Here is a 14,947-nt window from a genome sequence, read left to right as displayed (position 1 = left end):
GTCAGTGCGTGATTCCTGCCCTGTCAACATCTGCCAAATACGTCATAATCGTCGCATCTGTTGTAAAATGTGTTAACTGTCAGTGTCGAGATGCTTCTAGGGACTATGCAGGAAGACGGGCTCGTGTCGAAGCCTAGGGCGACCGACTTCTCGATAGCGGCGATCATGGCTCGCGAAGCTCCTCGGCCTGTGGTGCGTCAGCAACCTCTTGTTGGTAAGTTTACACCATTCCAACAATAACCATAACCTATAAATTATACCTTAGCCGTAAACTCGTGAAGTTTCAGTACTTTTGGAGATTAGCCTACTGTTGAACATCTCATTGATGTTCTCCATCAGGGGAAATTTTTGTTCCTCTAAATTGATAATAGACTGTATATAAAAACAACACATTATAGTAAAATCTATCGAAGAACTTGCATTTCATAGTGTAATTCAACCTCATTTGACAAATAGAATATCTTTTCATAAGCTTTTTGTGCCTGTTCAATTCAACCGTACAAATGGACTGTTTTTAAAGAATATACTCACATAAGTAATGCATCTCACATGATTAAAAATATATTTCTAATTGGTTTGTGATTTAATATCTATATTAATTGTTGAATATATAGGTATTACAACCTAATTAATTTTTAACATTTTATATTAACGTTTAAAAGTAATGTTGGTCTGTTATAACCTTTAAAAACTGTTATAATAACTGATAAACTCTTAAATAATTTAAATTTGGACAGAATTTCATACGAAAAACGTATTGCAATGTTAAATGTTATGTTTAAAGTGTATATAGTATTTGATTACTATAAAAAGATATATAAATGTTAGATGTGTAAAAAGAACAATGTCGTTAGCTTCATTTTAGGCTATAAATGTCTAAATGTCATAATAAGCATCATTGTCTGTATAACGGTTATTTTTGTGATAATTATTTGTAATTATAAGAAAGTTGATAAAAAAATAACAGTTTCTTTATTGTATTTAAATATTTCTCTTTACTATATAAAACTATAGCTAAAGATATTTCATTATTACATGTAATCTAAATTAGCCTTTACAATAACGCACAATAATGTAATTTGTGTTTTAATTTAAAATGTGCGTTATAGGCTATTTATTAATAATTACTATACTGCCGCTTCATTTGTATTCAAAATCCATAAAGTAACAAAACTCTTTCATAACTAATGTTAAACATGTTTAGTCTATGTATATCGAAGTTGTTAATATGTTATTTTAGTTTAATTTTATGTAGCTTATATTACTGAAATGCATGTAGTTACTTTTTTATATCTAAAACGGTCAACGTAGTTTAATAATTAGGGAAATTTCCGTAATGTTTTCTTCAGTAAACAGCGCAAATACAGAGTAATTTATTTAAATCATTAAATCGTTATATTTGCTCATTTTTTAAGGTCAATTAAAAAAATTATGGCGATAAATAATTTTTGGCATCTTGAATTCACTGTCAAATTACAAAAACCTTTGAAACCTTTTAAAATGTGTCTTAATGTATTAATGTGGAAAGGATGATTTGATAATTTAACCCCTGGATATTGCAAAATAAGCTGCAGTAGTTGGGCCATGAATTTATTTTCTTATCTCGGGTCCTAACAGATTATTTCTAATTCAAAAAAAAATTTCCTTATGATCATGAGATAAGATAAGCTCTGTTATCGAAATAAAATTAATACATTTGGTCTTCCAAGACTTAAATATATAAATTATAAATAACTCGAGAGGAAATTTGTAGAAATAGGTCCAATTAGGATTGTATATAACAAATTTTAACGAATGGAACGTGAAAAATAACATGGTTTCCTTTAATATTTTTGGACTTATTTATGTAATGTGTGAATTAATTCCTAATTAACATTTAATATTGTAATTTTATATACATTTCTACGGTAGAATATTTACTTGTTTGCGCAATTTCAATGGAAATCGGGTAATTATTACGAATGTAGGTCTAATAGATATAGCGATATAAATATATGATTCAGCGAGATTTTACATTGCGTAGGTCTATTTCGGTAATTGTAGTTAGAGTGTTATTTAATTACACTTTTGTATGTGGTTATTGTGATGCTGTTATGGACTAAAGATGATATTAATGTGACAACAATATTGTAATGGAAATTTACTAGAATTAATGGTAAAATATCACAGTCAATGTTCTCGCCTGCCCGAAATTATTGATAAATACTTTCTTTGTCGGTGACAGTAAGATAAATATGTGTGTATATATATATATATATATATATATATATATATATATATATACATTCTGATAATTTAATTTCTTACGTTTTGATGCACTATAAACGTTTTAATTTTTTTCCTGATTCGGTTAGTTTATTTCTAACGGTCGACAGTTTTGGCTATTTTCCATTGTAGTTTACCTGCCATATTTCGGGTTAAATCTGGTTCGTCTACACTAAATTAGCATAAAAAACAGATTATTTTACTTAGAACAGTTAGAAAATAAGAAATAATGTTAACTTACTAACGAAAGATACGTAGGAGGTACGAATTCAATCTTTCGTCACAGAAATAATTGGTTGGTTTAGTTCTTTAAGTTTTGATTTATCCTTCTTCAATGACTTTGCCAATTGTAGCCTACTTTTGTAATTAACGGCTGGGTAATCATATCATCGGCGACTTTTATTGAAGGTTTTTTTTTTAGTAATGTCAAGTAATCAATTTTAATGTGTATTATAATCAATCAATTATACTGAAGCGCAAGAAAATTATAAATATATTGTTTATAATTAGTTAATTTCATATTATACGTTAAATATAGATATATAATTCTACAACAACCGATTTAAAAATATCAATTTAACGTGGTTTGTCCATTGATAAATAAAAAACAAAATATCAACTACTACAGCGTCAAATAAATACAATATTGTAGCAATTAATTTACGCTTTTTCCATTGTAGTCATGGTTAAACGCATTTATCACAATCTAAAAATTATATTTTGCCAATTGTTTTGAAATTAGTAGCTCAGATTTTTAAGTAATAAGTATAAATAGCTAAACTGTTTTAATATGTGAACGTGGTTAATGCACTCAAGTTTTTAATCAAGATAGTTCAGATTATGTTTCAATCACAAGCGCACTTCCGTAGAGTTCAGTGCAAAGAGGGTGGTCATTTTGTTACTATGTTATAGCAAAAAGTAGGATTTATTGTTTGTATCTTATTTCAACTATTAATATATATAACTTATATACATAAACTAAACTTTAGTATGGATTTAACATTTAAACTCCTTAAATTAAGAAGATAATTGTACCAGTAGAGTCTGATCATCCGCTGTTTACAACGGTGTAGATATTAAAGCGTGTTTTGAACTGTGCCTCCGATAAAACAAAATGGCCCAACTGTGAGAAGAGCTGTTTTACGAAATACCAAGCCAGTCGATTGTTGGGCCGGTCGAGCGTAACGTGGCTAATCTATTGTCGTAGATACTGTAATCATTGATTGCGCTTGTTGAAACTGAATTTACGGTTCTTGCTCGCGCCTTTCGTCACTGGCTGGCATTGTGGCGGGAGGTTGGCAACAGTTTCCCGCCATTATTAAATTTAATGTGAATCCTCAAAGTATTCCAGATCTAAGAAGTGTTGATTCAATGTGAATGTTGAGTTTAGCTCGAACTCACCTTACTCTTAGTGCAGCGTCTGGAATGTACGAGGAAGGTGAATTGGGGGTAAAATCAACATTCACATTAAATCAAACCTTCCTACAGTTATGTGCAGAAATGACGGTTGCTCCACCGTGCTTAGAGATCGTGTCTAAAACATCATAGAGCACAAACGCTGCACTAAAAGGAAGGTGAATTGGAGCTTAGAAACACCGTTTTAAGAATGCTACTCAATTGAAATAAAGCATCTAAGGAGACCTTTTACGATAGGAGTGCAACCGCCTTATCCGATCAAAGTCTATATAATTATTAGTGTATGTATGCACGCTTGTAACTCTTAAAAAAAAAAACTTGTACATCTACAGATCTAGACCGTAAATTTTTAAAATATTTTGAAATTCAAACAAAAAATAACGAACTGTTTGAATATTGGCTTCAGCGGTAGAAAGCACACAGGTGGGAACTTGACAAATGGACCTTAAGGTATTCCATCCTTAGGGATATTGGCATCTTACTTGCTCTCTCTCTCTCTCTGTACTCCAATTTATTTTGCTTAGGCTCTAAAACCAACAAGAAGTAAACAATAAGGAAATCCATAGCAAATAACCGCCAAATTCTCTCATTTCGGAACCTGCATAATCTATTACGTTTAACAACATCGGGCCAACATCAAATGACTGCCAGTAGGCATTTCCAAATTACATTCTATTAATATATCACTATATCTGGACCAATGTTAATTATATTCCCTGGAGGAATACTTGTCTCATGGGTCAACTGGAATGATTCTTAAAAATGTATAATTGATATTCATGGAATTCGATCATGAAGGCGATAAATAACTTTCCAATGCTGTTCTTTTTGTTTTTATTTTATAATCACGCCTATTCAGTCTCCCAATCAGAAATCCGATCGCAGTCATAAACGAAATGAAATATTTTCTTATGTAAACATATTTTATTTATTTATTAACAAATTATTTTGTTTGTTTAAAATAGCTAGAGTGGTTAGAAAAACGTTTCTTTCAAGATTTAATACAGGATTATTTGAATCAAAATAGCGATAAATTGGAGCGTTTGAAACTTAAGGTACGCTAAAACTTTCATTTCATATAAACCAAAATATCCATGTAATATTATTCCTTTTTAGTAGTATTATTTTACTATGAATTAAACTCAATCAAGTTTCAATTGAGAATTTTAGAAGAGCTGTATCCACTGCGTTATTCTAACAACGTTTTATGAGAAATAACGGTTCCTGAAACTGAAGTGGGTTTATGAAAGATCGTTCCAATTAAAGTATTCTGCTCATACTCTGATATCATTTTTTCGGGAACTAATTATCAGGAGATTGGGAAAGTGATGATGAACATTTTGTGTTAAAGTACCCCACATCTAATTTCTAATTTCACATATCATTAATTATTGATTGATTAAAATTTTTGAACACAATTTTCAAATTTTTTCAATAATTTTCTCTATTTGTCTTCAAGTAATATTGACTATAATTTTAAAAGTTCTCGCAAACAAAATTAAATATTTAAGGACTGCTATTATTGGATGGTAAAGTGTTAGCGATTCTAATACAAATAACGCAGTTCAGTAAAACAATTTTCATAAGTTGTCATATAATTACCAAATACAAACTTTATTAGAAGTCCAGTTAACTTTCAAGAATCGTTACCAATGTTAGTAATTATTTTCCTTAGGCCCCTACTTTTCTAATACACACTGGATCGTTAGGTGTAAAATATTATTGGTCTGTTCTAAACAATTTTTTATTTATATTTTGTCACAGTAAGTAAAACATTAAAACATCTCCGATCCTTAAATAGTACTGTATACTAGTTAAATTTATCACGAAAAATATTCCATCAAACTGGTTGTAGAAGACATAATGACAACCTATTTACGGATGTATGAATTAGGCCTACTGCTCAACGTTAAGTAGCGTCCAACAACATCGGCCCAACATGAAATGTTTTTAAATTACGTCTGTAGTTCACAGTCCAATATTATTTCTGTTACCAAGAGTAAATTTTCATGGGTTACTTGAAATGTCTAAAAGGGTCTAAAGGAGTTGGATCAGAGAAGCCCCTCACGACTTCCAAAGATGCTCTTTGGATTTTATAGTCCCCATAGAGAGTTGTTCCAGGGTTTCCTGCAGAGGTTCTTATCACAATCCAATATTAATTATGTCACCAGGAGTAAATTCTCATGGGTTATTTGAAATGTCTAAATGATTCTATAGAACTGGACCCCTTCCGACTTCCAATGATACTCTTTGGATTTTAGGATCCTCATATATAGTCGTTCCCGGGTTTCCTGCAGAGGTTCCTATCACAATCCAATATTAATTCTATCACCAGGAGTAAATTCTCATGGGTTACTTGAAATGTCTAAATGGGTCTAAAGGAATTGGATCAAAGAAGCCCCTCACGAATTCCAAAGATGCCCTTTGCATTTTATAGTCCCCATAGAGAGTCGCTCCCGGGTTTCCTGCAGAGGTTCCTATCGGAGGCCGATGTTCCCGTGTACCCCAGTCATCAGCTGCAGGAAGGCTGCCAGGCTAATGAGGTGACAGAGGTGATACCCGCGGAAGTGCCTGCCAAGTGGGTACGTTTTACAGGGGATGGCATCGCAAGTAATTGCTCCCAGCCAGCGGCCCGCATGGCGGCGTCAACCAGTTGGTTGGGCGGGGCGGAGCTCCAGCCCAACATGTTGGCAAGCAACAAGTAAATTGCATGCAATTGTTGCGAATTTGACCCCGCGCAAGACAATGCATTGGGTTGGCTGTTTGAAAATTGCAACGAACGAAACATATGAACGGTTAGGTTTAAATAAAGACCTAAACCAAACTAAATATGTTTACATAAGGCTAGTTAAGGAAATGTTTAATTTAGTTTATGACTGCAATCGGGTTTCCGATTGGGAGACTCAATTTAAATTATAAAAAAATAAAAAGAACAAAATTGGAATATTATTCAGCGCCTCCATGATCGAATTCCACGAATACCAATTATACATTTTTCAGAATCACTTCAAAAGGCCAATAAGACAAGTAATTCTCCAGGGAATATAATTAACATTGGTCCAGATATAGTGAGATATTAATGGAATGTAATTTGAAAGTGCCTGTTGGCTGTCATTAATTTGATGTTGGCCCGATGTTGTTAAACGTTCCAAATTATGGAAGTTCCGAAATGGAAATTGTGTGTTGCTTGTTTGTTATTATAACAAAAAACAAACAATTATAACCCAAGCAAGAGCGAACTCTAATTTACATGGTTTATTTCAATCGATAACAAAAAGAAACTGTTTTTAATTTATGCGATTTATGAAAATATATTGATTTCAAGATGTAACTAAAACATAATATCTATATAATTTCAACAAATAACAGCCGAAAATTTAAACCAATAAAATAATGTTTAAAGGAAGAATCCGTGTTTCATGCCAATGAAAACAGGCAATACAAATAAATCGCTAGTTGTGATCCGGAGTACGTTTTGAACGAGGCAGGGTTTCAAAACCTATGTATTTCTATTTCTTGATCGAGCCCACAAGGCTAAATCAGCTATGGAGTTGGAAATATAATTTATACGAACCATAAATGCTCATACAGACGCAAAAACTTACAAGAGTTAGTTCCGTAACTCTGGACATGATATATGCCTACTTACGCTTGAAAAGTATCATATGGCTCCATCATAAGTTCGTGTTATGGACATCAATTTTAGAAACTGTGTGTGGAGCCGCGGGAAACAACTAGTTCAAAATAATTTTCAAGATTGCCAAAACGAGGTGTTAATGTGGAAACAAAATAGACTCAGGTGGAATATTATGGGAAAACATTTAACATATAAATGTTAAATTTATAGTATTTGATAATTAAGTGCCTAATTTATTCCATTTTCTTGATTTATTTTTAAGAAGTTTAAATATCATAATTCACGTTCCTTTTTCAATATTTTGCTAAATCGTTTTAACATATTCCTCTATTGTAAACATTTGAACAAGTATAAAACAGTTAATATACAATATAATAATATTTTGTTGTATTACTTAGGTTTGATTTATTTCTTAAAAAAGAAACCGTTAGCATTTTTTATTCTCAGTTGAGAGTATGTTTCAATGTTAACGCATTGCTCTATAAAATTAGATCATTCTTTACCTGCAATAGTGAAGAAGGTTTTTACTAAAGGAGCAGTCAAAATTAAAAAAATACCGGTAGATTTTAGCTATATTTGTAGTACGTTTAGCGTTAACTATAGGGATTTTTAAATTTTGTCCTATTCTGTACTAAAACTCTTCGGGTGCCGTTCTTCTTGTAAAAAATGCCTTATTATAGATACACAATACGTTTCCGAGATAATTTCCGAGATAACACGAACATAGTAGCTACTACATCAAACTGAAGAAGACTTTTGAACACGATTTTAGAGGGTACCGTACATTGCGTACATATAATGAGTTATTCAGCACTATATTACAACAATACTCCACTAAAGCAACTTATAGTTTTTACAGCTGCCAGTGTTGAACTCGTTGTAAACCTTAAATCAAGATTGCAGGTCTATAAGGTAATATCTGTTCATTTTCAACTTTTCGTAAACTGTGTTACTAACAGTCTACAGTATTTATAATATGATAATTTCTACTAACAGAAGCAGCTTCGAACAGTTTGAAGAGAAATCTAAAGCCTTTTAGTTTAAACAGATTTGTTCTAGAGTGGTTACATTTTTCTACTCTCGGGCCAAAAACAATACATTCCCGAGTTTAAAGGTAACCACAAACTAACTAGTAGAGCTACAATAAAAAGAATCACATCAAAAGTTAGCTTGTTTGTTCTGCGTTAGTTATAGGTCAAAAAACTAATAGTTTAAAAGGAATAACTATTTTGCTACTATTCAATTAAACTAAAAACTTGAAAACTTTTGATCCCATAAATACAAAATTGATTACTATACAATATGTACTGTTTTTAGTATGTATTTTATAATTATATGTAAAACTTTGTTATTAAATTACCATTTTAACTTTTATTCTTGACCCGGCGACAAATACATGACCCACTAGTTACAACGTTTAATTTTTAACACAAGCAAGTATTGTTAAATTGGATAGGCTAAATAGTGTGTAAAATTGCAAACATATCCCCTTTACACACTACCGTGTATATCATCGTTCTTACAATCGGTGTGTGCTAAAAATCTATCAGTCAAGTAAGTTGGCTAGTTTTAGTTTAATTTTGAAAGGCAGTATTTTTTCAATTATCGGTTTGTTTAACAAACGGTCTCTTTCTCATCCTTTCTCTAAAAGTTTGCTTTCTTGGCCGGAAGAGACAAAAGTAATAATTTATCGCCATGAAAGTATATGATTTTCAACGTTCTCTGAATTAATTTACAAACTATACATATTTATGCCGGGTACCATTGCTATCAAACTATAGTGTTTGAATCCGGGTTCAACATTTATGATAAAAAAATCCGTTACAACTATTAGATAAAATCGTTACGAAGATCCTGTCGGTAGCATTTTGTAAGGGTTTGGAACGCGCTTTGTATGTAATAAATATTATTAGGGTTGGTTATGGGAAATTAGAACGTTTTTCGAGAGAGGTATTAACGCACTTCTCTGTTTTAGATATTAAATAAAATCTCCTCTAACACTATTAAATAAAATGTTATTCATACTATTTTCTTCTTGGAAACTTGAATAAAACTGAGTTTATTATAGTTTAAAATTATTAAACAAACTAAATAAACACTTTCGTTATATTTTTTAGCGTCAAAGGGCGCACAATTATTTTTGAAATGTGTAAGAAATTAATAACAATCAATCAATAGCCCGCTATTAATAATTAACCATCCACAATTTGTAGGGTAAGAATTTCAAAAAACTACACTATCATCGTAGTTATGATAATAGTTTGTGATGTTTGTATACATCCAGAACATACTTTGGATACTTATAAGGTCAAAAACCTTTAGTGTTCTATATTACCAGTTATAGCATCGTAGTTATGATAATAATTTGTGATGTTTGTATACATCCAGAACATACTTTGGATACTTATAAGGTCAAAAACCTTTAGTGTTCTACATTACCAGTTATAGCATCGTAGTTATGATAATAGTTTGTGATGTTTGTATACATCCAGAACATACTTTGGATACTTATAAGGTCAAAAACCTTTAGTGTTCTATATTACCAGTTATAGCATCGTAGTTATGATAATAGTTTGTGATGTTCGTATACAACCAGAACATACTTTGGATACTTATAAGGTCAAAAACCTTTAGTGTTCTATATTACCAGCTATAGCATCGTAGTTATGATAATAGTTTGTGATGTTTGTATACATCCAGAACATACTTTGGATACTTATAAGGTCAACAACCGTTAGTGTTCTATATTACCAGTTATAATAGCAGTTGTATTAAATTGTACCCACGACACGGCTTCCTCCCTAACGCTCTCCTATGATGATGAACCGTTTGCCCAGCGTGTACTTTCAGTTGGCGCGGACCGTCATTAAGCAAACCGGTGAGCAGGTGAAGCGTCCGTCGAAGCAGAGAAAGACAAGATCGTCGTGAAATTAAAAGCTAATAAATCAGTAGTGTATAAATGGTAATTGTATGGAAAGTGGTGGGTAGGCTTGTAGTGGGTAGACAGGTGCCAGGCGCACACAGGCTTGCTCGCCGAGCTTCTAGTCGGGTAGTTCAGTTAGCTCTCCACAATAGTCTTCTTAAGACGTAGAAATCCCAACAAAAATCAAAGTACAGTTAGGGGTTAGGAGTCCTCTCTAACACTCAACCTGAAGACCAACGACTTATAGATGATTTCCGAACCATCAATGGTCGGGAGGGCAGGCTGCTTGCAAGAACAGGATCGCTTAGCGGTAACCGATCCAAGCAGCAGCCACGATCGACGTTGCTTGATTAGGTTATCTCGCGATAACCGCCGTACCCGCTACACTGCGCTATTGGCAAAAAGGCTCCGGAAGGAAGTAAGAATAAGGAAATTTTGTTGTAAAGCTAGAAGAAGTACCGTATTGTTTAATTAATTTAAAATAAATTATGTGGAAGGTACATGTATGTTGTAAAATGTGTATTACACACTGAGTCAAAATTTACATAGGAGTGGTTTTATTCTTTTATTGGGAAATGACCTATTTTCTCGGGTGGCGTACAAAAGAATTTTGAGTTAAGGATGTCTAAGAAACTTTTAGTGGTAACCATATTACGAAGTATTAAGTATTAAAAGATAAAAAATTTGATTCCCCAGTTGCGTCATTATTTTGTTACACTCAAAAATATCAGGATTCGATTAGTGTTTTTTTTTTTTTATTTAATTAAGAAAAACCATGAATTTTTTAATTTTGAAGATGGAGCTTGCGTGCTGTATTTATTTTTTTGCAATGTTTGATGAAGACAGCCTTGTTGTTGAAAGACGTGATAAAATATTAAGTGTTTAGTAGTATTAAAACAACTTTTTCAAAACTTTTATTTTTTAAATAGTATGGAAAACATTATAAATATATAATGAAACATTGTAGAACGAAATTAATTGTTTGGACACTTATCCTTCATTATAGTACGATTTCTATGTTACTAATTAATTATAGTCTAAACATTGCATTTATGAAGGATATTTAAACCAGAATATTATGGACCACTTTTGGACTTTCAACAATTGTTTTTGTATATTTGACAATCCTTTTGGCGTTGATCTCTCTTGAGAATCATGACAACGATTTAAAATTGAATAGTTATAATTTTTAAAATATGAAAATGAGTTGAAAATCGTTATTTTTAGGCAAGCGGACGATTTAAAAAAACGTTAAAAATTTATTTTTATTTTTATCTCTACTATCAAACTTTGATAGAGCTTTTTTAAGACTTTAATGTTGCTTTTTAGATTTATTTTTAAAAGTGAGGTCTTCTTCCACTGCTGTTCTTCACAGATTAATATTCACATACGAATATTTCTATGCATTGAAAGACTTGCATTGTGAAAAGAGCTTCCTCCAGTTGTATATTATACAATACAATATGACAGGTATTCACAAAGCTAATGGTAACAATACACAAGGACTACTCAGAAATAGACTAAACGTGTCAATTACGTGTGAAATAATTGGAAGCTGTTCCGAATTAACTAGACCCGGGACAAACAAAAATTACTGTCAATTACCCGCCTTAGTTTTGTCCCCTATGTGATATTTTTGATTCGATTTTGTAATTTTAACGATTGGCGTGACGCAGTTGGTAAATAAGTTGCTTGAAGGTAATTGAATCAAACTGTACCGCTAGTTTTTATTTCTAGCACAGCTGTAGTGTTGTCCCGATGCGGGTGTTACAGCTCGTTGCTGTGTATAATGTTTAATTGTGGCAGTAACAATAGGGTAGTAAACAATTAACTGATTTCCAATTAGGAGAGTGCAGGAATAAGGTGGAACCAATGCCACTTTTATGATCGCTTCCAATTAATCAATATCAGTGTGATACGACATCTTTATCTTTTAGGGACTTTCAATCAATGATTAAAATTTTGTGTACATCAATTCATTGTAAATCATTACCAAGGACATAAATTATGAACAAACCAATAATGTCCCAACGCTTTGTATGTGTATTAAATAAATAGAGTAATAAAATAATAAAGTTTTCCTATAAACATACGTTTTGTGCAATAATAATCAAAACTGCAAAAAGTCTTGGATGAAATATGTGAATGTGAGTTCTACGGTACATTTTATCACAGTCCGAATAAGGGTTTTTGAGAATAAACAATTTTGGAAACCCGTCACTATTAACTCTGATTTTACTAGACTTAATTGAAAGCAAAAACTTCATTTCGCAATAACCCTAAGCACAGCAAGCACCAAACATGTGTTTTTATCAATTTGTTTGTAAAAGAAACAATATCAGTTCATGTTTAGCCACCTATGAATTGTTTTAATAAATTTGTTTCCTAAATACTTCACAGAAGGTAATTAAAATTAAAATTATTAATCTATTTGCTATATTTGCAACTAATCCACAAGAATTTACCGTTTTTGTTAAGAATTGTGAGTTACAACCTTCAATTTTGAGTTTTAAGGATACTTTTGCATTTATAAAACAAAAAAAGAATGAATAAATGGTTTTGAACTTTTTGAGATGATAATAAATGTTTCATTTTATCATGATTTATTTTGTAACAGATAAAAGTTATATATAGATTTCTGACTTCATATAAAATGAGAACATGTGAATCCACTTAATAATAAACCTTTTTTTATAAAAATAAAACAATTTACGTATAGAAAATTTTTTTAAATGCTGAGTTATTTCAGTGCACTTAGCCTTTTCGCTAGGTAGTTTCACCCACGTAAGATATGTGTACCTTATATATATATATATATATATATATATATATATATATATATATATATATATATATATATATATATATAGATTTTGAAAGGTAGCAAGTTTAAACTAAGAAAAACAATCTCATAGTTATGAAGTACAATTTTTAGTGACAAATGCGCACTAAGGAACGAGGAGTTCTTAAAAAGATCCTAAATATTAAAGTATTGGAACGTTAAAGATCTTCACTTAGGTTAGTTCACTTAGATTAATTAGGTATGCCTACTTCCTTCAAATCTAAAAGCTACCGATGAAGTGTTGCCATTAGTTCATAGTTAATTTATCAATTTAATCCAAAAAGGGGGCAACGAATGAATTTCGAGATCTTCCTGGTGAAGTTAAACAGCAGAGTGATCATTGACTATGGAAGTAGATAACCACTTGCGACTAAAACTCAGGTGTCTTGTTGCAGGCCGGCTCTCCCTGGGGGGAAGTCGGAGGGTACCGAGCAGTCGCGGGGACAGCGACAGAAGCGCGCCAGAGAGTGACTACGAAGAAGAGGAAGAAGACGTGGAGGTGGACGTTGAGGAGTGTTCGGAGAGCGAGGGCGAGGCCCGACTGAGGAAGCGGACGGTCTCGGAGTGTGCTAGTGAAGAGGAGGACCGAGAAAGAGAGTCTCCGGGACCGGGATCGGGGGCGGGACTCGGGGGGAGGCTGAAGGTGAGGAGGCGGTGTAACTGCCAAGAACTGCTGGGGGCGGAGTGCCACCTGGAGACCAAGGAACTCTGGGACAAGTTCCACGACCTGGGGACAGAGATGATCATCACCAAGACCGGCAGGTCAGTTACCAGTAGATACCTAGAGTCGTGAGGAACTCTTTCATCACCTGTTTGTACTCAGCTTCTAGGATTAGTATTCTTACAGCGTAGAGGATTCAGACCAATAAATATGATCAGTGCCACCTAAGAGCTTCAACTAAATTCTGCAAAGATTAAAGAAAATGTAAAAATGATATAGTATAATTATGTCTCTATAACTCAGCGTCTCTTTGAAATGATTTTGCTTCATCGTTAGGAGAGTTACTTCTTCACATTTGATCCTTCGATGTCTGAAACCCTGAATAAGGCGTATTGCACAGGTATTTCAGGCGTATTTTCGGACATGTCTTTATAATCAACCATGCACAATACAGATCTTTTTAGTTCAGAATTACAAAAATCATTATTTAAAGACTTGGGAAATTTCCATTCCTGCATTCGTTATTAATATTGTGAAATGTTTAGAGGCGATCAAAACTCAACACGGTCTTGATGACTTAACACTTAGAGATCTTCTGACGAAGTTGTAATGAAGATTGAATATCATTAGAACTTTCTCCGTAATGCCTGTGAGTTAATGCCAAACAGCTTATATAAAGATGCCATGTCGAAATCGTAAAATTGTTAAAAATGGCCCTCGAATCCCACGAATAATTTCTACCATTCCTCGATACCATGGTGGAGTTTATTTAACCACAATGAATAACAGAGAATTTAATCACCTATTCCTCAACCATCTTAAATTGTGTTAAGGATACGTAATTGTGTACTGACTTCCTGGAGATATAAACAACTATGTTTTTGAGATTTTCCAACTAAACCCATTCATTTCGAATGGATCTGCGAAGAAGATGAGTTCCTGACGCTTTCAGAGACTGTCAAAACAGTTGGTGCAATAAATTAAAGTTGAAATTGAATACCGGTTCGCCGTATCGTAGATATATTATAACAAACAAGCTTTAAATGAGGTCACAACAGAAAATTGAAAGTGTATAAATCGGGTTGATTAAAGCAAGACATTAATCAGCTGTGGTAATGGCGGTGGGATTTATATCGTCACGGCAGACGAACTGTGAGATCTTGGTCCCACTGGAAAATTATTACACTTTGAGTTATTTGCTTT

General features: G+C 32.7%; 1 protein-coding gene across 1 annotated transcript in view; it reads left to right on the top strand.

The window, feature by feature from the left end:
• LOC124364303 (T-box transcription factor TBX20-like) overlaps nucleotides 1-14,947 on the top strand; it is a 95,791-nt gene continuing 80,844 nt past the window's right edge. The window contains exons 1-2 of the mRNA XM_046819674.1: nucleotides 1-214; nucleotides 13,479-13,845. Of these exons, the coding sequence (XP_046675630.1) occupies nucleotides 91-214; nucleotides 13,479-13,845 (491 nt within the window). The 5' untranslated portion in view covers nucleotides 1-90. The remainder of the gene's footprint in view (nucleotides 215-13,478; nucleotides 13,846-14,947) is intronic.

Source organism: Homalodisca vitripennis, chromosome 6 (assembly GCF_021130785.1).
Source record: "Homalodisca vitripennis isolate AUS2020 chromosome 6, UT_GWSS_2.1, whole genome shotgun sequence".
NCBI lineage: Eukaryota > Metazoa > Arthropoda > Insecta > Hemiptera > Cicadellidae > Homalodisca > Homalodisca vitripennis.
The sequence above is the reverse complement of the archived record's forward strand: the minus strand, read 5'-3'. Positions and strand labels throughout refer to the sequence as shown.